Source organism: Bombus vosnesenskii, unplaced genomic scaffold (genome assembly GCF_011952255.1).
Source record: "Bombus vosnesenskii isolate JDL3184/JDL3185 unplaced genomic scaffold, Bvos_JDL3184-5_v1.1 scf7180000013265, whole genome shotgun sequence".
Taxonomy (NCBI): Eukaryota; Metazoa; Arthropoda; class Insecta; order Hymenoptera; family Apidae; genus Bombus; species Bombus vosnesenskii.
Window position 1 is genome coordinate 3322541 of NW_022882925.1, and position 25757 is coordinate 3348297.

At 38.9% G+C, this 25757-nt stretch overlaps 1 protein-coding gene and 1 long non-coding RNA gene across 5 annotated transcripts in view; one reads left to right on the forward strand and one right to left on the reverse strand.

Moving 5' to 3' along the window:
- The window catches only part of LOC117243330, a 48483-nt gene that overhangs the window by 4367 nt on the left and 18359 nt on the right, over positions 1-25757 (forward strand). Inside the window, exons 1-3 of one of the 4 annotated variants that reach the window (XM_033510700.1) lie at positions 6762-6965; positions 24418-24662; positions 25270-25342. In XM_033510700.1, coding sequence (XP_033366591.1) covers positions 25280-25342 — 63 coding nt within the window. In that variant the 5' untranslated portion in view covers positions 6762-6965; positions 24418-24662; positions 25270-25279. Of the gene's footprint in view, positions 1-6761; positions 6966-24244; positions 24371-24417; positions 24663-25269; positions 25343-25757 lie in introns of those variants that run through there. The other 3 variants (XM_033510701.1, XM_033510699.1, XM_033510698.1) reach the window with 3 other exon arrangements.
- Positions 9779-12782, reverse strand: LOC117243388. The gene is made up of 2 exons (XR_004495446.1): positions 10937-12782; positions 9779-10820 (listed from the first exon to the last, which is right to left on the reverse strand). It is a non-coding gene; the product is annotated as an uncharacterized LOC117243388 (long non-coding RNA).

A 25757-nucleotide genomic window follows, 5' to 3' on the forward strand; every position in this document is an offset into this window, starting at 1 on the left:
GCGACCATTGCGTAAAAATATTCTGTATATTTCAACTTTAATTATCCAAATATATTTAAATTTCAATTTTAATTAAATACCCATAATCGTATATAATCATGTATATGTATATCATCTAAAGAAATAATTTGACTGGAATAGGTTGTATTTTACTCAATGTAATTATCATTAGTTTAATACTGAGATTAGTAATATTAATATTTACATCCACTATACCTATTTACTAACAATGTTATTTCCAATGGTAATTGGATTCATATTTCCGAATCCATAACTATTTCAAGATTATAATAAATAGCAGAAACGACGCAATTCCACAGCCTAACCACACACACACAGTGGAAAATACGTCGTGCACGATACGCTAACGCAACGTCAGTCGCTGAAAAAATTGTTAAGCTTATAGACTACTCATCATGCCCATTGCCTTCCTCCCACCCAAGAAGCACCTGGGCACGTGAGTGAGATTCTGACAATGAACATGGAAGGGGTTAAACCTGAAAATCCTATGCTAAAAATATGATTAGCCTATCTATTATATTTTCTGTCTAACGGGCTAATATTCTTTGATTTTGCAATCTAATTTCATTTCAAATTTTAATAATTCTATACTGCATTTTACTTTATTATTTTAATGAACAATTAAACTATTAAGCTAGAATGAAGGAAATTAATGAAGAATACAGATATTTATTAAATATAAACTAAGATTCAAAGCAAGTAATATTTATATCAATGAATAACAATGGATTCTAAATGAACTTTATTACTTAAAATATCCTCAGGCGATATCTTTATCAAAACACATCTTTGAAAACACAAAAAAACGTTCACAACTTGTTTTGATTCTGATATCAGCCTGCCGCGAAATGTTTTCTTGCACGTGAAATTTGATAACATCCGTCATAACGGACAGACAGAGTTATACTTTAACATATACTTTCATATTTCATATTCCGAATTTTACTGAAATTATACTGTGTATACTCAAATGATAAAACTGCTCTATACCATAAATAATGGTATAATTATAAGAATAAAGGTATAAATATAAGAATAAAGTAAAACATTAAAATAAACATCATTTATAGTCTTCATCAGCATTATAATAACTTTAATCATACTTGAATTTCCATATTAACGAAGTCTGAGGGTATCAGACTTCTTCACTACAAAATACTTTGATTTTATAAATAATTATAATGAATATATTGTGAAATTTTCAATCATATGCATATATATATACTAATTATATCTCATAACATTATATTACTTATACAAAATACTTTATATTGCAGTATGTAAATATCATACTTATATATATTATATATATTAGCATCAACATTTAAAAACGCGGTGTGCAAGAAAACCTATCCTAAACTAATAAATAAAATATAGACAAAAAATGTTATTACTCACGGGTATAAATACCCGCGATCACTATGCTCGTCAAAAATTCTACGTATACAACCAATCACCCGTGTCGATTCGGATCATTCATCCTTCGACATGATTGAATGACCGGAGGAACACAAATACATGCGACTCACGGTTAGATGTGAAGAATATTGCCTTCGATGATGTTCTGATCCAGTTTGTCATCAAGCCATTATCAAATTGGAATCATCGAATTCAATGGAAGAAAACTGTAACAAAGCATAGAATATTTTAATTTACTCGTAATGACGGTGTTAATTACTTTAAAAGTTTGAAATGATAAAAGACTAATTTCTACTAAATAAATATTTTTTCTAATAATATTCAATTTAGGAATGAAAAATTTACAAGTTTTCAAATTTTTAATCAAATTTTATTTTTTAATTAATAATAATTATCATGAAATATAAAAAATCGACTTAAATAAAATATAAAATAAGTAGTTACTTACATTTTTGGCTTTTGAAACACCACTAGGTATTTTCCAGGCAACAGGAAGAAGGGGAAGAAGTGGCATACCTTTAACAAAATATGAATTATTATAATTTATTTTTAGAAATACTTAAATTGTTGTTAAGTTGTAAAAAAAATTTCACAAATAAAATATGAAACTCTATGAAGACTTAACTTTAATAGCAAAAGAAATTAAAATTCTAATATAAAAATTTAAAACCAGATTTTAGTATTTAATTAATAATAATTACAGCGAAATACAAAGAATAAAAATAATAAAATACAATGTGCAAAGATTCTTACATGTATAAATTTAAAACACAGCTACATCCTTCCCAAAGAAGAGAAAAAAAGATGGAAATTATGAAAAACCTGTAACAAAACATGTTAAATATTGTAAGATGTTCTTGAAAACGTACTTGTTATTGTTAGAAAACTTAAAACAATGAAAAACAAAACTCTATTCAAACGTCAAATTTTAATAATAAAAAGATTTGAAATTCTAATAAAGTTTAATTACTATATAAAAAGTGGAACTTTAACACAACAACGACAGGCAGAAATTGAGTCTCTACCAATTTCTGAACGATATCAAACATTCTTATTGTATATTTCAATAGCAAAATTTTAAGATTTTAGTTCGATAAATAAATTAAAATGCAGTGTACGAAAAACTTACATTCTTGAACTCCAGGAAAGGCTTTATCCTCTTGCGAGACCTGCGACTCTACTAACGAAAACGAATGTGTAACAAAAAAAAAAAAAAGAATAATAGACTATTGACGCGTCCGTTTCAGTCAAATGACAATCGGCGAACACACTGACTTTAATTTCGCGTCTGATTATTATAATTAAATTTAATGAAAGTTGTTATGTTCGAAGTCAATATTAAATGTGATTTAACGCAGGAAGCACTGACTCTACCAACCGCATTGCGCTCGGTCACAAAAATATTCTGAAAGAAAAACTATATAAGAGGTAAAGGATAGGGAGTCGAGTGTTTGTTTACGAAAATACTGCTTTTTTTAGAAGAGAACGAAAATATGCATATAAATATCATACCAAGAATACGAAAGAAAATATATCGTTAGTTTATTTAAAATATTTTTCAAAGCATTTTTTATTATTGTCAAATATGTGTATATATATGAATATTCCATAACAAGATTGATTTGTGAAAATTACCCGCCAAATTGAATGTCTGCCATTGCAGCTTCAAATACTTTTTGCATTACGTGACTTCCTTCTAATGCAACATGGCGCACTTTTTCTGACCGTTAAACAAAGCTACGCAATACAAAAAAAACGCGATGCGCAGAACCTGTTCAAACTTGTCTGTGATAGCGTAGTTTCTCGAATTTAATAGAATTTATTTAAAATGACGAAATTAATAGTCAATATTATATTACGGACAATTTACGAAGAATGAAACAAAATTTAAAAGTTATTTGAATTTCTTACTCAAATGAGACAAAATCGATAAAAACTATGTCATATTTATGTTAAATAATCTTTTCAATTTCTTCGGAAACATAATTTAATATATTCGAAAGAAAAATGTAATTTCTTTAATCTTGCATTTTTCATCTTAGTATTCTTAATTAACCGTAAATTTAGAATTTGTTATATTAGATATTAATTATGTTAATATCACAAAATATTTATAATAAATGGAATTAATCGCATAGTGAATAAATATTACCAATTACTTAACTAAAAAAGGGAAACAAACATATAAATACGTTTGCCTTCCTTAAAATAAATGAAATATTACCTCATTTCAACGAAAAGTTATCAAATTTATCGTTAATCACCATGGCGTCCTTTTGACTTCCATCCCGTCCTTTCGAATTTCGCAGCATCTCTCTAATAGTTTTAAGCTTCCTTCGGAATCAAACAATTGCAATCTGCGCAAAAAAAGAACAAAATATTAATACAAATGTATAAAAAGAGAAAATTACTTGTAAATGGAACAATAATCAAAGTCAAATTGTCTTTCGAAAACACATTAGACGAGCTACCGGCAAATGGGGCAACCAAAAAAAATGATAAAAAGAAAAGAAGGTAACTAAATAATAGATTATAATGAAGTATTAAAGAAAAACGTACAATTAAGTGAAAATAACGATAGCGTGAATTTGAAGGTAGAAAAATGTCTATAAAAGTATTAAAGATATTTGTCGCGTAGTGACACGAATAAATGTACGTCTAATCTCTCTAATTGTCCATGCTTAACTGACTCCAGTACCGCGATTTATTCCGTGAATTTCGGCTGGCAAGGAGTGGGAGAGGGGGAAGGTCGCTAGTTAGATGCGTATGCACGAATAGGATTCGTCAAATTCCTGAAAAACCTATGCTCAAGGATATGTTTTCAACAATAAACATATTATGTCTCAAAAGTAAAAAGAAGAAAATAATATGTTAGATTGAACACTGAGATGCACGTAGAAACTATAGAAAGTAAACATAAATGATCTAGTATCTTTTCGACGAACATAAATGAATCTGAGAAGCTGATTAATAGATAGAAAGCTGAAGAAAGATAATTTTTAATTCAAAATAAAATAATATCTGGGCCGAAGGAACTGTGATTAACTTATATTTTGTACATACATATGTATACAGACGAGCCTACATATACATATTTATTATTCCCTTATTGATATTTCATTCGTATGAAAATTTTTTATTAATTATTTGTTACTCATAAATTATTATGAATTATTAATGCTATTGTTAATCTGACGATTATAATCAATCATTCGTATAAATGTTATAAGTGCTAAATGTTTTAAGACTTTTTCATATGTTATTCGTATGACAACTTTCATCAATTATGTGTATGTTCTTTATACCTGCTGTTATTATTCATAAATGTTTTAAGATATTGAAAATTCTTTTATCATCACTTTTTATTACTTTCGATCGAGATAGAACGAAATAAAATGTGATTCTAATGTGAAGTAAGGTTATAATATTGACAAGTAAGATTAAAATAAAATCCTACTAACCTTTTTAGAAACTTTTATTGTATACATTATACAAAACATTTTGAAATCTCACTAGCATTGTAACGAGATACGACTATCGCAATTAATAATCAGTGATTGGTAAAATTTGAAACAGATCTGATAACGTATATAAAAATTACAAGATGTTTATTGAAAACACTACACTTCGCAAAAATCATCACGTATTTAAACAGTTAATTATTTAGTACATTAATGAACTATGATATACACACACCAATTATGAGATCATCTTTGGCACTAATTTTACATTTAAAACTAATGTTCACGTTGTGTACTATTTTTTCACTAAGTATACGTTTTGCAGTAAATGTCTTGTATGTTTTCAAGTTGATTCCAGGTTTTACTATTACCATCACGATTGTTGTGTCTCATTACAGTGCCAACGAATTTTCAAGAAGTTTCATACAATGAACATAATATATTCTATATTCATACAAAAATTCCTATAGTAAGTTCGAATACTTTCATGTATCATTGTATCTCGTTCAATCACAGTTCAATGTACGAAAAAAAGATAAAATGGAAAGCAAAAACAAAAGAGGAAAAGGAAAAGAAAGATAAGAAAAGAATTATTAGGGATGTGAAAGAAATATAATGACAGGAACAGGAGAGGAAGAATGAATTCAACAGGTACAAAAAGGAAAAGAAAGATGAAAGGAGACAAAATGAGGAAAGAGATGAAATAAAGAGACAAAAGAAAGGGGAAGTAAATTACATACACATAATTATATCATTAATCATAATTAATAGTTAATCATGTACACGTAAATTAATATATACAGTTTGATATGCAAAGTTTCGTATGTCACATGTTTTGCTGAACTTCCTTACCATCTAAGTGTCAGTCCCAACGTTACCGATTCAAGAATAGATAAGATTGCAATATTTAGAGTGAGTAGAATTGAAACTAGATTGCAGTATAACACTACAAACAAGATATAGAACAAGATACCTTATATGTAATCGTAAGCAAAATCTATAGTTTCGTACTTCTGTAATGCTTATTCACTGCACTTAAGTACAGTACATATCTTGTCTGTAGTGCCACTTCATTTATAATACAGTGATGGACATCTTAACATTCGTCGACTTAATCGCACGACTATAATTGATATTTGAATATTATAGTAGCGTCTCTTTCATCGATCAAAATTACGTAATTCTCACCTACGTATTTCTGTTCCCGCCAAATCAAAGTCGTGGTAACATCCGCCACCTTGTGGCCATATTCAGTATTAAACTAATGCATTCGCTAATTCGAAGATCAAGTTAAAAATTCGTTTCTTTCGAACGTTCATCTGATTATTCAGAGATTCCTACTTCGTCATCGTTTTCCAGCGTTTAATATGTTGTAAGTACAACAATAATACACAATAAAGGTATAAAGCTATTTCAAAAGATGTTCTTTCAATTCGATATCTATAATAGCTCGATATTCATACTTTTTCAAATTTTACGATCGCCATCTTTTTATATTCTCAAGTAAACATCACAGAATGAGAATAAATGTGATCGAAAGCGACGTTAAAAATCAGTTTAATACAGCAGTTAGTTCTTGTTCGTGAATTGAGTCTCTGCGATAACACTCGTGCAACCGTTGCAATCGTTTTACGTCCGTGACGAAGATTACCTATTCGAAAAGCTAGATCCATCATTCAGTGTCTGTTTCGTGCTTATTTTACATGCATATATGGTAAGAAAACGACTGAATATCGACCACATACTCTTCACGTTTGTCCTTTCTGCCCCTCTACGTGACGCATCACAGGATAAACTGAAACCTGGCTTACATTACGAACAGGTGGAGGCGCCGGTGTCAGTAAACCTCCGGTCGTCTTAAAGAGCGGATCGCGTCAACGAATGTCTCTTCCCTCACGAGACCCCGGTGAACGAAAGTCGTGCCAGTTGCATTCGATTTCAACAATGAAAATTAATTTTCATCTGCAGCGTGCTAGTTCGTGAATAAATTTTATTTCACGTGCACTTCGAACCATGCATCGGGAAGGTTGAACGTGGATCACGTGTGACTCATAGGAAATTCAGGTAACCTCTTTGCATTCTGCATTTTGTATTTTTATTGAATCCGATTCTGTGCGATAATCGAAAGGTAGACCATCGTGGAAATTTTGGAAATTGGACGTGGTGAAATGTCTGTGAGGACAGGTTTGCTTAGAAACTTTGATTTAAAAATTAGTTGTTATGTTTGATACATAGTAGCGATAAGACATGTTATCGAAGATGTCTTGATGCACGCGAACATAGGACGTTAATGTCCTTTATTTTTCGACCATTTCCCGAAGATGACGACGACAGGATCTCGTTTGAACTTCCTCGCTTCGTCCCTTTAAGGAAACGCCGGTTCTGGATCTCTCCGACTCTGACGATCCTTCTAATGCATTTTCGACCGTGAAAAAAACCTTAACGAGTCGTGCAATTTCATTCACACACGGTCGACTGTAAAAAGGAAACACGCAAACCACTACGAATCAGGCAACTAGTCTTTACACACATACGCACACCTGACGAAGAGCTGCTGCTGCTAATAAACCAGCGCACGAGAACGCGTCTATGTTCACCGTGAAAAAGACCGATGATCGTTAGTTTTGTGCCAATTACGGCAATTATAAAATACCGCGTCTTTTTTCTTAATGCAAAATCACTCGGCACGTTTTCTCGCGAATGATTACACCGACGTTATTATATTCTACTCTTTGTTGCATACACAATCATGAAACATGCTGGAATACTATTGTTCTCCTGAATGAAAACCCTTGCACGGCGGAACAAGTCTATTCGAAAAACAAGCCGTGGAATCGGGACTATTATTCTTTCACCATCTATTCGCGATGAATAATAATTATGAAACGTGTCCGTGGGACAATGGAAACTTGGGCAAATCGACGAAAGAGAATTACGAGTCTCGAGGCGAGGCCTTAAACGCGGCTAAATTCCTGGCTCCGATTCAATTAACGCTGTCGCGGTATCTTTGTGGCGATTACTTTCTTTGTTAGCCGTGGATCGGTGCCTAATAACTCAGGGTACGGCTGTTACATAACCGCGTGGGTGTGCACATGCAGAAGTCGTGCGAACCACTAACGCGAACTCGAGTAATTATTTAGGCAGGGAGAAATTAATGATACGGGAGTAGTCAGGCATAATAAATTAGGCGTTTCTTACGTGATCGTTCTCCTCCTTGCGGCACAGGGCGGAGAACATTCACCTCTCAATGTTCACCAATCAATCACGTCACGGTGAAAGAATCGTGTCACGGACATTTCATGTACGAATCGATCCTCCTAATAGATATCTTATCTTAACGAAAACAAATTGTCTAGACGGAAAAAAAGAAACAGATACTCGTGTTTCACTAGCAACATTATGAGATTCTGTAACTTTGATATAGCGAGTAGCAACCTGGAAATGATCAGGATACACGTGTACGGTTCAACATCCTTTTCCACGTGGAATAAAGTGACCGATAATGAGAACGACTGCCATTCCGGGTTTAAGTAAATCAGCCGCTCGATGTCCATCCTGGATACATAACGGTGCTTGGATTTCGTGCCCATAGATTCTCCGTTTCAACGTAATGATTTTATTGGCCGGCATACGCACCAATTTACGTAAATACGCACCGACCACTTTTTCTCCTCCGTGCTCGTGCAGCTGTAGTTTCACGGACCACGAGGAGGACTCCTTTGACGGTCACTCGTTAAACGTAACTTGTAACTTGGTACCAATTTACGATGTACGGAGCGATTTAATGCCCTCGGATACTAATAAACAGATTCTACCACCAACATACGTTATGCCGAGCTAATCATAAAACGTACAGTTTCCATCAAGCCACGTCTTTCGTGTAGCAGAACGATCGATAAAAGAGGGAAGCTTGTAAAATAGAGCAAATGGAATTTAAATCCCGGAAAAGGGTTGAAACTAGAAACTCGTCCGATCGGTCCTATTCTATATTTATTTAACATATGTTAATACGTAGATCAGGTCGGGGTTGCAAACTGTTACACTGTTGCCAATGAATGAATGTTAATCGTCCCCTTTGTAATTACAGATACAGGAACGGAAGATAGCTATCATACGGATTAAACGATCGTAGAAAGTGGTAACGAGAGTATCTTATTTGCGGAGAGACGTATCACATCTCTAATTGCTATCTTCTTTATCCGACAGAGTGAAATTGAAATATGAATATTAAAATTCATGGTATACATTCCTTCGAGTGTTATTAGAGATTGAAAGTACAAATCGTTTCAACACGCTGATCGTACGAATACACTTTTCACGATACTCGATGCTAATAAGTAAAAGATAAACGAGTAATGAATATTTTGGAAACGTCGGATTGTTTCCATGAGAACTTCCGCTACACCGTATGTTAGCACCGTATATTACCAGTGTAATATTAATGGAGATAGGCTGAAGAAACACGATTCTTTTACCACATCGGAGAGAATAAGTTGCTCGTTAATTCCTACGGACGTTAGCCAAAGCAAAACGTAAAGAAATACAGCGATGCTCTTCCAATTTTAATGAGAACGATAAGACAAGTTCAAAACACGTTTTACTTTTAATTGCATGCAGTCGCATTGATTAAATTTCTGGTATACGAACGGTTGCACACACACGCACGTATATCTGGGGAATCGCGCTTAGAAAAAAGTACGAGCGCGCTGATTCAGATCGGAGGTGATAGGACAAATACGAACTTTAATCAAAGCGACTAAACAAGTTCCACTAAAAGCACTTGTAAAAAAAAACCAAGAGAAAGAAACCACTCTATTAAAATACTGCTCTACGCACAACGCAATCGAGATCTAGGAATGTAAATTACTCGAGTCGAGTTAATGAACACGCATCAATTATATTTATAATAATCCGGATATGAAATAACGGGTGTAACGATGATAAATTTCTGTATATGATTCCGAGGCAAGATTACAATCAGTTTTCTGGGGTACTTGAACTTTACGCATTCGCACGGCCGTTAAATTGTCGGTAATTAAATCTAGGGGAATTTTTAATTTTTATCGAACTTTCTAAAATGTACTCATTTGTATTATCAAACACTTGCATCCTCATCAGATGCGGTTGCATAAATTTCCGTTTTTCAAGCGTGTCTCTTTAAATTGATAGTTTCCTCGCATTCCGCGTTGGAAAGTAGTTCAGGGACATCTCGGCGCTAGCGAGCGTATTTCAGCTTGTTTAATTCTCGGCTTGTTTAACTATCTGAAACGGTATCATTCGACGAGTCCGATCACTTTCCCGTAACATCAAGAAATTACCGATTAAATTGTTAGAAACTAATATGGTACGTGCGCACGCGATGATACGCCAAACAAATGCGACTGTCGTTCATCCTTGGGAGATTGGCCGAGCAGTAAGACTAAAAATTAAAATATATAGACCGTGACGATTGGAGAAGCCGGCCGGCACGCGACAATTTCTTTCTCTATTCTTTGCCACGGCGGCCGCGTAAAAGTTTCACCATGGTGCTCTTCTTCGAGGAAAGTTAATAAGAAAGTTCCTTCTCGTTAATTGCCGCGACAAAACGCGTTCGCCTCGGCTCTTAAACGCGGCTGTGCCATTCGAATGGCACGTCTCACTTCGTGTCCCTTGCCGTTAACACGATGAATGATCGACCGGCTAAAATGACTGAAATCGTAAATCGATCTGTCCGAGGATGATTGAAAATGGTAATCGGTAACGTTTTTCCGGGCGTAATCAGTTGACGTGATAAATGGTGAGATATTTATTATCGTGAAAGCGCCTCTCATTGATCCAACGTGGTACATTTCTTTTTCCTCTTCCTCTTCTTCCTGTTCATGCACGTCGTCTTATTCTCTTTTCTTCTTCCGTTGCTAGTAGCAGCAGGTACTGGCGTATCTGCAACAAGTTCCCAGATGATCTAAACGTTGAAAATATAGAAGATACGGTAACCATAAATTAGTCGATTGACTGAAAGAAATGTGAGAAACGCGGCGATTTACGCGTAAACTTACCTGCTACGAGCACAATACAACGATACCACTATTATCGTCGTCATCGCCGTAATCATTATCGTGATTATCATCCGTTAATTACCGGCGTCCAATTACCTGCCACATCTTTACATTTTTTTTCTCTCACCCAGGGACGCTTATTTTCGATTCCGTTCACCGTTACCGTTTCAAGCTAGAGCAGCCTCAGATCCATTATTAAACATACGCGAACTATTTATTTCCGTATTTCCACCCACACTGCGATATATCACCGAGAAACAGGGACAGTCGGATTAATTAGATGAAAGTCGCGAACAAAACCGACTTTCCATCGCGACGTCTGTCCGTCAACTGGAAACATTTAATTAACCGGAATTATTTTAACGACTCTTAATTGTCTTCTATGCAGATCTGCGATGTTTAACCGACGTGCGTCCGCTCGAGTGATTCATTAACTACATCGGTGAAGCATTTTCTTCGTTGATGGATTAAGTAGTCTCTTATACATACTACTCTATCCAAGTAATTCTAGTCACGTTGCTCAAGAGGAAAGAAAATATCGAACGAGCCTGTCACGGTTCTAAACGATTCTTCGAGCTTCCCTTCTCAGTTTTTCCACGCGAAACAATGTCGATAGACGTGAAAATAGAGCGTGTAATCGCTATGAATGTTAGAAAGAGCAGCGTCCTAAATGTGTACGTTGTTGCTGGTTGAACGAATAATCAAAGTATCTGGTTTTTGCTGCATCAATGTAAAATGTAAGCGGATCGACGCCATGGACCACGGTAGAGGTTCTCCGTTTTTACGAGACGTTATTTATCCAGCGGCTTCCGGAAGCATTTGAGAGGATTCTCAAGGCGAAAGAAACGGACGATGATCGGTTTGCTGTAACAGAGCAAACGGTCTGCGAACGGTCCATTAAATCGTCCCGCGAACGATCGGAAACCGGCAACGAGGTAATGATCCGTTCACGCCAGCTAGTTGCTACTGTACCAACGATTCATTGTAGAAGCTGTTACGCTACAATGACAACCAGATTAGTTTCGTTTATCATTCGCTTACGCTTTAGATTCGGCACTTTTTAGTAATGAAAAATTATACTTTGCCATATTTTGTCAGAGATCGATCGATGTCCGATCAATCTTCCAACGACTTTTTCTCCTGCGATTCAAAGTATGAAATACTCTGAGATTCTGATGGCTCGAGCTTCGGATAGTTATCTTTCCTCTGACAACTATTTCTTCCACTGCATCTTCCGAGAGCAGGATCTTCTCTATAACGAAATACCTATAAATCACGCTAGGCTACCTTTTCACGCGATCACGGTGCGTATATGTCGTTTCCTAGTGGTCCATGTAAACACGTCACGTAGTTAAGAGCACGTGTAGCAATGCCGTGGCCCTCGTTCTGCATGGGAAATGAGGCTGGCGTGCCTGAATTTCAGCCGATCGAACGTGAATTTCTGCGAGCGCGCACGACTTCCTCTCGCGCATTCCATGCCCGTTACACACGGCGACTCGGCATTCCAACCACGGAGTTCCTAAAGCCTCGTTCACAGTGTGCATAGGTTGGCCAAGCTGTGCACAGTCGATGTAGCCGTGACTTCGCGTTCCTTTGTCTGTTGGCCAGAACAAAGACACACTCGCGCCGGCGGAAGTGTCGATTTTGTACGCGAAATCGTTTCCCCTTGTCCCAGGGAAACGTTCTCACGACCCGCCGCGATTCGTTACGCCACGACAAATGCAGTCATTTGATGTTCTCCAGTCTTATTGTCAGACTTGGAAACTAGCCAAGAAAGTAGCTACGTATTAGAGTTTTAGTGTCTGAGGCTAACGAACGATAAAATGTTGTTGGGATTTTGTATGACACTGAAGGAATATCGTGATTTAATAGCTAAAGCGGCAATAGATAAAGCGACATTGAGCCGAGTAACGTGAAATTATTATGATCTTCGACAGCGACACTCTATCTCAATGTTACGTAATGAATTAGAAATCGTTTTCGCGAATGTTAAGTGAACAGATATTTTTCAGTGGGGGCGTTAAAATCAATGATTTTCTCTATGCATTTGCCTCTAACTGATAGAAAATTAGAACGTGGAAGTTATGAAATGTTCTCAGTTAAGACCATTCCATTTTTCAAGTATACGTAAGAGAAGATATATAGCATTTACTTACGAGCCAATGATACTGTTCTTTATTTCAAGGGACGGGTTTTTTAACGAAACTTTAAACCTCGAAAATTAATTACCAACGTGACCTCCTATTTATCAACATCGCCCCGCGTAAAAGCAACGAAAATATATCAAAAGGCATCATACCTAATCGTTATATCCATCTATGATCTCTGTCACGCAGAGTCAAGAACTTCTTTAAAATTTTCAACGAACTTCTCGACTCACGTCTTCTCTCAGATTTCTTCCATGCAAGCAAGTATAATCGCGCAAGAAGCGCGAGCCGTGGACAGGTCGCCGCGGGAACAAACGTTCGCCGCGGCAAAACGCAAGGAATCGAAGCACGTAACGGTGCAACAGCGATACGAAACCCGGGGAACGTTTTATAAGGTGCTGTAAATTAGATTTCTCTTGGTCCCGAGTGTCAAACGTCACTTTAGGTTCGTACTGTTCTTATTTGTTCTTCTCTTTTTCGATCTTCTTCCGTTCGCCAGACGACACAGTGGTGCACGTGTGCCCGTGTAAAGGATACAGTTATGCGTTTCACGGCGAGAGGGAAAGATGGGACCTCGGCAGACGAAGGATCCGTTTTATAACTAGAGATTCATAACGGCACACGACCTCACAATGGACACTAGCTGCCAGGCAACGACGCGACGGGCCCAATGGCTCAGTCCGATCGAGCGATGTCTCTCGCCAACCACCACTTACTTGCCGAACCGTTCTACTAACGTCGTGGAAACACTGACACGCGAGGGGATTCAACTATTCTTTTTTAATTTTTCTCTTCGATGGTAATGACATTTTCTAGACAGGAGATTTTGCATTAATCTCTTCAATACGAGCTACGTATCGCTGCATATTGTTAAGAGCCAATCAACAAGGGGCCAATGTGGTATCAACGGTTTTGAATGGCATAGGATTGAGTTACTTTTTCCGTTCTTTTTCTTATCGATATGTTTTACTCTGAAGTTTTTGTATTAATCAATTATCATAGAAGTGAATGTTGCATGGAAGATTTTGTATGCCTAGGGATTGAGTTATTTTCTTCGTCTTTTCTTACTAAAAATTATACATTTTTTTACTCTGAGGGTTTTTCTTTAATCTCCTCGATATGAGTTGCCTTTAATGCTACGTATTGAAGACCGAATAAGGATTAACGTCGAAATGGTTTTCGTCTTTTCTAGGGTTTCAACTAGACTGCCAAGCTTTGTATAAAATCGAAAGCATCGGCGGATAGACGCGGATAGGCGAACACGCGTGTGCGTATCTAAACCTGGTAGCGGGAAACGTGTATTTCAGACCGGTTTCTTGGAAATCGACGCAAAATATACATAAGGATGTTCAATGGATATTGAAAGAATTTAGCGTCGATATACCCTGTTTGAGAATTATTTGGACAATAAAAGGAACTAATAAGAGTTAAAATAATTATGAAAACAGCGTGTGTGCATTAAATATACACACGCGTCATTATTCAGCTAATTGCATAACTGGTTGAGATAACCGGATAATAATAATTAATGGCATCGATAATAATTATTAATGATAATACATACAGATATCTAGTATATTATATATTTGAACAGACGCTACGGAAAGTATTTGTACAACATTGTAAATATTTATTATAGCGTTTACATACTAATTAATTAGATCAAAGTATATTAAATTTAGTAATACTTTCATATGATTACAGACATTTGATCCTATAAAGATAAAATGTAGAATCTCGTAGAAAACGGTTCGTTAGAAAATAAGAGTATTCGCAAATAATATTTGTAATCGCTGTATGTATCGATTGCTAGAGAAATTGCATTATCGATCACAGAAATGGACGAAAACACGTTGTGCAAACACTGAATAGAAGATTCCATTGGATAGAAATAACACGAGGAGCAGTGCCATTTTCTTCGCGTTCACCGACATCGGTAAAAACATCGCGTCGTTGAAATAGAATTTAATTGACGTTAATGAATGATACGCGATACGAAAAAGATATGAAACGTTACACATATACAGGAGGAACGTGAAGATTTCACTTAGGAGCCGAGTCTCGTATTTATTAGTTCCTTCTTAAGGCGAGGAATCGCGAGGACAACGACGAACGCGTTGCGCACTGCTGGTTCGTCACAAAAGTAAAACGACCACTTCCCCTTTCGGAGCTGCAAGTTGTCTTGCAAATCGTCCTGGCGTAAAACGAAGCGTCGGTTCGTCGTTTCACCGCGGGGAAAAAATAATTATCCATGTGGTCGATATCTTTTTGTGGAAAACAGATACGGCCTTCCGTTAGAAACTGCCATGAAACGCGATCGGAGACACACGACAGGGTAGAAAGCACTAGTTTCACGCATCTTAATGGGTTAATAACGATAATCCCTCTATTGGACCATCCTCCTTGATCGACGATATCTTTGAAAAGAAAAAAGAAAAATAGTAACGCCTTCCGCCTGGCGATTCCAGTGGAAAGCATTTCGGCCCCTCGGGTAGAAAGTGGCGTGTTCGTGTGGAAAGAAGCGACGACCAATGGGCGTATCTCGTCTCTTGGTCGAGCATTAATGACTTCAATTTCCTGTGGATACAACGGCTAGCATCAGGACACGAATCATTCACGTCGCGAACGGATTACAGTCTACCAGTTCTAGGAAAACGATGGAAAATAGTTTTCAAGATCGTCAGAGGTTTCAGATCGTTCGAGTAGACATCGATACGCTTTATTCTGCTCGGTAATTCCTTCCATCGGTATTTACATGTATTCGTGTAATTCTTTTATCGACAGTGTTCTATGGGTATTGAAACATGCGTGTGAAAGCAATTTTTCGAAATTCGAAGAATTAATCGACTAGTCGGATGAACATTCTATTGAAATTTCTGGCAGAGTTCGTGTCTGGAAATCGACTTAATTGGCAACCAGCAACCGGTCACGCTACGGATACAATTCATTCAAATGTTATTCAGCTTTTTGAGCGTGACTGGGGCTGGAACGCGAACAACCCACTTAAGGAGCGCTGTATAATATTTGGCCAGCCACGATCTCACGTGGCCAAATCACAATTGTAAATCAAGCCTTAGACAATGCCCAGACACTTTACGGGCCGAGATTTTACCACGAAATTTTACAGGAAACACTCGAACAACGAGCTTGATTCTATTAGACTTCTCTCATTTGCGAAATTACAGTTATAAATTACGGTCTAATTTTTAACGCTATCGAATTATTAAACGCGTCTTGTCGGCACGTAAGTGAGATCATTGACATGGTTATTTGCACGCTTTTACTGCGCTTATGATTCATAGCACACGTTAGATTTGTATTGCCAACGAGACACACCCTCGACCAGTTGTCTTCTATTACAGACTTTTATCACGATGTCTTCTATATCTCTGCTCACAGACCGTTGCAAACACTAAACACAATCTTCCCATTTAGAATTTCTTTCGACATTTTTCTTCGAAACGTAACACCGAGGTTGGATATTTGCGTGTCCAGTTCAGGGTTAACGGACTAAAAATATTTAAAAGCAGGCACGGCCGGGTATTTTTGAATGTATAATTTATCGGGACGAGGGCAGCGTTTACGCGGATTCATCGTTGACTCGTTGATATTACCATGGTAAAAATGCAGTTAGCGCACGGTCTCTATGTTTAGACGATCCACGGTCTAGCCTTAGCGGAGTCGTAATTCTTCTCTTGTCTTTGTTGCACGTAGACGAACAACGTATCATTTCCCGTTGCGCAGACTCTCGCTCGTCATGTTTAATGCGATAACAGCTAACAATCAGCCGGGTCTACGCACGCGCGTATGAAAATCACCGACGAGGAAAGTGTTACCTTCCCGGTCCAGCTACAATCGTGTCTCAAGTGGCGGAATTTCGTTCGAACCAACTTCCAGTTCAACAAAAAATCAAAGAAAAAAACATACAAGATGTATAAACTGGACAATGCATCGTTAATTATAGACGGGAGAAATTTTGGAAAGCGAGGAACGCCTCTGTTATTTTCAGTTTCACAAGCTGTGACGATAAATTCAGTAGACACGGCCGTGACTGGTCAGACACGCTCGAATCTGGAACGCAAAAATCTTGTCGCGCTTCAGACATCGTTACAAGCAGCGATACCAGCATCGATCGAATATCTCGATCGACATTCGCCAAGGTAATTTCGCTGTTCGTGCGCACTTTCGATTCCATCCGGAATAGATAATCCCCGTTGAAGTTGCTCGAAACTTTTCCTTGGGAAAACAAGAAGAAAATCATGAGAAATAAACACATAGTTGCGCTACTTTTCTTCGTAGTTTCCAACGTGATCCCCGAGGAGGTCCGACTTGCTTGCTTATAATCGTCAACTATGTGTTTACGGTCGTCATTTTCAGTTGGCCGAGCGAGTATTTACCGGACGATATTCAAATAATCTCGATCATTGCTCGCTCGAGCGAGTCGAAGCCAATGAGATGACCAGCGAGATCCAATCTCACATTTATTATCCTGAACCGCGGCGGCGGCGGCGGCGGCGGCGGTAGCTTCTCTTCTCTTTCGTTTCCACCCATCGTCCTTTACCTCTGCTTTCTTTTCTCTCGTTTTTTCAATTCTTTGCCTCGTGTCTCGACCACGGTAGCGAGTCGCGGAATACTGTAATCAATACAACCATCCGAGATCCTGGTGCACGCGTCCTGGAACATCCTTCGCGCTCATTCCGTATCGAGGTCATCGAGAGAATTTTTTCCCACCAAGCTCGTCGTCACGCGTGACAGCCTCGCGAAAAGCGGTCATCGGAGGACTCTCGGCAACATATTGTTTGCAATAAACGTTTTATTGAGACATACGGCCGTCCGAGTTTAGAATATCAACATCGGGACATCGAGACGCGATTGTTTCTTAGGAATTTTATGAAATTATAGAGATTAGGTTCCAAAGAAGATCGAAGCGAGAAAGGTATTTAGAATGCCAGTGCGATCGAAGCGCGTTTATATGACGTTTAGGTTCTAAAGGAATTTGGAATTTTGTAGATTAGATTCTAAAGAAATATGGAATTGAGAAAGGTATCTGGAATATTTGAAACGCAATTCCTCTGAAATTTTATGGAATTTCAGAGCTTAGATTCTAAAGGAAGGTAGAATTAGGAAAAGACGAACGCGCTACCTATTCTTATGAGATAATATTTGCTCGTTTGTGTATTGGACAGACGGGCTGCGAACTTTTAGAAAGTGGAAATTACGGATAGACGCGCAAACCGGTGGTTAAATGCAGCTACCGCGAGATCTAAATTTGCAGATAGCGGGAATTAAAAAATGGCGAACAATTACCAGAGCTGCAATGCGAGCATTATGTTATGACCAGAAAAAATGGCTAGGTTAATCGTAGATTAGCCTTTTATGCCAAAGAGAGTAGTTGCCGGGCTAATTATCATCAGCTAAGGATCTTGTTCTTTTCTTACCGAGCGGCGAACACTTCTACGCGCCATTTTCGTATCCCCGGAGAATGTAACTCCCGTAGTTGTATTTACAGTTTACTTAATTTCAGCAATTACAGTGTTCCAAGTAACGAACGTTTCGTTTCTGTTCCTTGACGGAAAAGTCTCACGTACCCCCGATTCTTCGACTCATATTACGACTTCTTTTTAAAACGGTAATTATTCCCCGTGTTCTTTCCCAGTTTTCACTCGCTATTTTTCGTTCTTTCTTTACAATCGATCCTCTGGTCACAGTCCCGTTAAAAGCGATACAAAAACGCCAGCGGACCGCATCATTCAACGTAGTCACGTTTCATAACCTCGAAGAGTGTTCGAATGCCCCGTGACTAGGATTATATCACGGTTTCAATACCGAAACCGATCTTGAGCGTTTAAACATCGTTCTTCAGACATCGTGACTGCGATAGGAACGGATTCCCGGGTATTTCGACACATCCTTCTTGGTTATTAACGCCACATTAGCATTCAATGGGGTCCATTAATTGACTGCGAATTGCCTCTCACGAAGATTGTCTATGGTCGGAAGAAAAAAAAAAAGAAAATAGAGGAAAGAGGAAGATGTGTTACGCAACACGGTATACTTATACGTGGTCTGTTTTACGTTAGACAAACTTGCAGAGCACCTTTGAAAATATCCAACAATGTTTTTCCAACAGGGAATTCGTCGGGAATGCGAATTGACTTCTTTCTCGGTCGCTGGAAGATCAGCTATGGAAGATCGACTATACTTCCGGGCGTCGGTTAGCATTCCACCGTCTAGAGGAGAATCGTGGTGCCATACGGAAAAAATTTCTCTGGACTCTCTCGTGTAGTCCGCTAATGGTCGTCAAGATCGACGATCCGAAGTCTCGATCGACGTGATTTTTCCGGAGGATTCGAAGCGGATAAAGGTAACCGCATCGAGTCGTGGCGCCTCTTTTGCCGATCGCGCGCGGCCTCCTCCAGCATTCTCTCTCTTCATCCTTCCTGGCCCGAGATAACCGATACCTCGAGCAAACAGCCGACGGGAAGCATTACGAGTACCGTGATGCTTACAATGTGCTCGGCTCTATGGATTCAACTGTACTTCCCCAGTTCGTGCGACCTTCGTCGTAATAGCCCGAGGAAACACCGTGCGCCGAATGGATTTCATTTCGCCAAGTAATTGCGAGGGAGAACTACTTCTTGTACGGACCACTCCTTTATCTTATTTCTCTCCAGAGAAATATTGACTGATAAAACAAATCAATTACCCACGCGTAAACATTGAAAGAATATAGATGGAATTATTACATTCCCGGATCGTGATTTCCAGGAACTCGTTTAAAGTAGAATCGAGCAGCTTTCTGTCTCCAAAGAATATAGACGGAGTTATTACTTTTTTAAATTGTAGTCGACAGGAATTTTTATTTTAAGTAGAACAGAGGAGCTTTTTGGAATTAAGAAAGATGGTGAATTGAGTAAATTCTGTCGAATGTTCTAATTCTGATCTTTGTGCTCGTAAGAAACTTTGCTCTTTTTATATTTAGGGAACGGAGAAAAATTTCACGATGATTCGAGTATTTAATTAGAGAATAGAATTGAGTACTAACATTGATGCCGATATGTGACTAAAATATTGTTCAAGTAGTGGAACTACTAAGTGAGAGAAAATGAAAGAACTCGGCAAATCAAGGGTGTAGAATTCCTAGAAAAAGGAGAGACAAGAAACGAAGAGAGGCATAATCGAGAACGTATCAGATTGAGTGTTTTATCTGGATGATCGGAGTACAATCGATTCGGAAAGAAACGTATACCATCATAAAGACAGAACTTTACGTAGGAAAGGAAGAAATTCCATGTTCTCGCATATCCCGCTAATGGCCTGCTCGAAGATCAACGACGCTGGATCGACGATCGGTGGATTTTTCGCGGTGCAGATCCACGGCAAAAGCCAACGAGGACACCGACTCGAACGAGTCATGGCGCCTCCTCGAGAATTGCATTACCTATTCACGGGCGGAACGTGCGCTCTCGCATGGTGCACGCGACCATCATCCTCTCGTGTACACGGCGAGCCAGCCATGGCGTTGTGGCCGACGAGTCTTCGCAATAACGGGCCGATCCAGTCGGTGTTCGCAATTTTCGAGGAATTAAAATGCTAGGAATGCCTGCTGGAAGGAACGCTGCGGTGCAAATTGCACCACGGCGACATTTTAAGCGGTCGGACAATTACCAGGAACGTTTCCTTCCCCGGACAGTTTATTTTATCGACGTTGCTGAAACGAGAGGAAAAAGTCTGACAAAGTGCAGAGTCTCTCTAACGAAGGGTCATTATAAATCAGGCTGCATCATCGGTTAAATCAATCGCGTTTTACTGTTACGCGCGAAAGAAACACTCGCACATCGGCGATGATTCGATTGTTGCAACTGTTCCACGTCGCCGACCCGATTTCCAAGCCTGCGTTCCAGAAACACGTTCGCCTCATCAGGGACACACCGCTGGCTCGCTAAAGTAGAATCGGTTGATATCACCGATGAACTTGGCCCTGTTCGAGCTACGTGCCATTGAACCTCTCTGTGTGCACCATGGCGAATCGTCTCGCAATTTCGTGTCGCCATGATTCGCTACTTTCTCCAATTTTCTTACGTCGCCGCGCCGGGGAATACCCGGCGGAAAGCTGGAATTCCTTAAAGGACACCGTGACTGCGTAGCAAGCGCACAGAGAAGCTGACTCGCGCAAGCGAGAAGCGTGCAAAAGTGCGTGCGTATGCGTGTCTAACCGCTCGCGCGCGGGTCAATGCCTCGGCTGTCCTCCTCGAGTAAGTATCTATCTACTCCGTAGCTACCTCGGCTACTACGTTATGCTCGTACACCACCGCTCAAGATCGCCGAGCTGACGAGCACGCGTTCGCAACCGCGCGTTCCGTATGCACGGGGCTGACGTTTCCGCGAGGCGGCCCCCTTTGACACGCGAAGAATCGCCCGTGACCGTACGGAGCCCCGGTGAAACAACGTTTTTCAAGATTAATGGTGATGAGCACGGCCGGATTGGATCCGCCGCGATTCGTTGACAGCACTTGCTGCTGACGCTGCACAGCCTCTGGAAATCAAATCTGCGATTCGCCAGGACGGCACTTGTAACCTGCAGGAATTTTTATTAGATCTCGAAGCTGCATCTTCGTATGACTTTGATGTTTCTTTGATCATTCGTTGAGAGTGAAAGACACGCTAAAGTAAAGATTAGGTCGTTTCATCTAATCTTTCGAATTATTGCGACTACAGTGAAATTGGCTTTTCAACGCACGAATTCTTCTTTGGTTTACCAGAAGAAAATAACTTTATAAGCGAACAGAAATTAGAGCAGGAAGGTTGTCGATCTTTGGTATTCGGATCGTAAAAGGAACGGCTGAATGTTATTTAATGAAAGTAATAAAGACTGCCGCGCGATTAATTTGATTTAGACAGGTTCATCGTCTACGGAGTTTTCTTCTGATCGATTGACGGTACGGAATCTGAAATTATCCTCGGCGATGGTTGCCGATTGTGAAGGTAAATCTCGGTATTTTACTCCCTGTCAATTAATTCGAGAAATAAATTAATCCTGTTTAACACGTAACAGGAATCGAGGACCGCACCATAAACTGTTGATAATGAAAGCAATCGTAGAATCGCATATCCTAACCACTTCCAAGTTTGGTGAACTCGTATTTTCCGCTGATATACCCTGGATATCCTCCTGTTCACAATTATAGTTACGCGGTTATTACGTTAACACGTGTACAACGACAGGTCGGCGAATATGGCGCGAGCGCAGGATTCAATTAAGCGTCGTGCGATTTAATTGGTGTTTCGCGATAATTATCGCGCATTAAAATATTAAACCAGAGATTGTTAATTCTCTTAAGATGCTCTATATAGCGGCGCGATAAACCTGGCTAAGGAAAGGGACGAAGAAACTGCGAGTTTAAAGAGTTTTAAGCACACGACGCTGCTATCGTTAAAGAACACGTTTTATTACTTATTGCACAAGAATGGTTTCGATCTCGAAAAACAAATATATATATGTAACTAATTCAATGATCTAATCTTCATCCGAAGCATCTCTCTAAAATAGTCGTAAACATAATGTTATAAATTTTTATTATGAAGATCAACTTTTCACTCGATGCAGAACCACGACGAATACGGGCATAATCAATACACCTACAATATGTAATATATTCAGACAATGCATTTGACAGCAAAGTCGTGCGTCCGACACACGCTGAAGCTGTTAAGAAAGCGTTTAACAATTTCAGAAACGCGACAAACGTTCGCACCGATGATCCAACCACTGAAAACCAATTTCAACCGGCCGGATTATAAGTATTATAATACTTCCAAGTCATTATCATTGATAGCCATACTTATGGATGAAATTACCTGAATCGGCACGATTTCAGGCAACCCATAAGGTCAGGACGATCTCTCGACTAACATCACCAGGATATTTCTGATCCAGCATGATGAAGAAGGAGTAGCAACCGGCCCGCTTTCGATCACTCGATACACGATCGTACACCGCTTCGTGACCGTGCCACACACACATACAAATACACAGAAGATCGTGACTCCTATTATTATCGTGGCTAACCCACAAAACGAAGCATCCGCGCGGTCTGTGTCCCTGTATCGCGCACCTTTTCCAAGCGGAATCGCGTTGCATTACGTCGCACCCGACCGTGAAACGACGATCCACGCTTTCGTCCAGGTAAAAGATTATCTGAATAACAGGCTGCGCGTGTTAGATGTTATCGCCACTCTGGGCCCGACCATAAATACTTCAATCTATTAAATTTCAACCACCGACGATTAACCAGCCCGCGATCAATAGCTCCGACGAGTTTATTTTCGGAGAAAATTCTAGGGTGTCCAAGGTTTGTTGCTTCATCGTGTCGAAAGAGAGACGTTTACGTTGAAATTAGTATGTTCGTACTGCTTGAGCGCAACAAGTAACGTCCGTGGTGACTGACAAAGAGGCATATTTTGGTCGTTCGATTTTTACCGTTCACCTGTCGACACGAGGGCCCATTATCGATGATTATTCGCTCGTACGTTGCAACGCTGTCGCGCAGCGATGTGACGACGAATCGAAGAGATTCGGTTGATATGATATTACAGTATATAGAGACAGTAACCGGTGGGACATTTATTTTTCATACTTATATAGAGATTATCCCTAAGTAAGTACCTTACGGAGCTGTGACACCGATCCTCGAAGGAGACACGCGTCTGACCGCTTATATCTGATGGATTCGACACGGTGTCACAGATAAACACGCGTATTGAACGAAAGTTTTACATCTACGAACAAAATCACATTGCGTTACATTACAAAGAGCAAAGATAGTACTTGTGCTGTTCCAGTGTCAAATTCCCAATTATACGTAGTACGAATCTAAATTTTACGTAACAGTTGTACTAAATGCAGAACGTGTGATTCGTATGTTTGAGATATTCTCCATACAGTACGATCTTAGTAATATTTGATCAGAGGATAGAACCCAGGAGATTCTTGCATATCTCAGAAAATGGTTAATTTATCAATTAAAAATTTCATTATGACCTTGTAATCTACGAGTTCCATCTGAATATTTCCGTGAAAAGGAGCCTTGCTACTTAACAAACACAGGTTAGATGAATATTGAATGGTTAAAGCTACCAACATAGAAGGTTGATTAGCAAACTCAAGGGACGCGTGACAGTGTATTAGGCTAATTCGCAAGCTACCCTCCGGAACAACATGATTATTCCATGGCAACGTCGTGTACGATTTAATGCAAGTCTAATCAGCTCGTGAACCCTTAATGAGGTGCGAAAGCCATTAATTAACAATAATTGTTATTGTAAATTCGTTAGGCTAATTGGCACTGCTTAAGCGAGTTGCTCGTTCAGGACGGATGGATCGGACCGGGATAGATAAGAATTCCTCGTAATGGCCGGGACGACTTCCTATAATAAATTGCATCGGCGGCAGCCGTGAACCGTGTAATCCGGCATGATCTAGCGGAACTGAAGTTTAGGCCGGACGCGATACGAGTGTGATTGAAACGACGAAGCCTCTGCATGCCTTCGTCTCCGTCGCGGCGGAACGAATGAGCGAGGTACCGTTTAAGAATTCCGCAAATAAGATTCTCTCGAGTCGTTCCATATAACGCATGGCACACCTGATACAGAATATCAATTGCCAATTAACCGTAACGTTGACGAAAAGGATAGCTTATCTCTTTCAGGGTTGCACTGGAATATTGTTAAGAAAATGTGCAACGAATCGAATGAAGAAGGAAAGGAACAAAAGCGATTGTAACAAACTGGTTTTGTATTTCACGCTTCGCAGATTTTTATTTGATCGAAGTTTCACTCTCGCGAATCTGTGATTCGATCCATATAATTTAATGTACTCGGTAAATGACTAATTGTTCCAATATAAGGAATTATATCTCTTGCATCGAAGATTTTATTTCAATGCAAATTTAATCTCCTTCTAATTTCCAAATTATTTCGGATACCAATTTTTAATAATTCCAAACGCTTTATTTCGTATGGAAGGCAAACGATTAAAATGAGCAATTCAAACCATCTTAAAGATCATTAATCCCTTCCTCGTGTTGCTCGTACCAAGATCTGCCTGTCTCGGGATAGACTTAAAAACGAAGATATCTATCTTGACATAGGTCTAAAAATAAAATTCGTTCTTTTTATGTGTTTCAGCGAGACGGACATGGCTCCGAACGCGGAGGAGGAGTTGCTGGTGGTAAAGCCGTGGGGCCCACAACCGGAAAAGGTATGTCAGTGTGTCTTGAATCGAAAGGATTAGCCTGACGAAGACGAAGATCTAATCGTTTAACCTGGACGATGATACGACGCATATTAGAATATGAACAGGATGCTTTTGATTAACGTTATCGATTTATCGTTCAACGTTCGGTCAGTAAATACAGTACCTATAAGTAGGTAGGCGTATATTTCGCTTGTCGGTCGTTTTGTGTTTACGACGCTGTGAGAACTGGCGTTCGATAAACGACCCAGAAATGTGTTAAAGGAAGGAAATTATGAGTCGTTAAGCCCGTGGAAACAGCTTGTTTTCTATCATAATCCGTGCACTTCCAATCTATTTGTCGTAACCAGTAAGTGCAAATAGCTATATTATGCATACATTGAGGTTCCTGTACACTATTTTTCGCTACAATTATGGATCA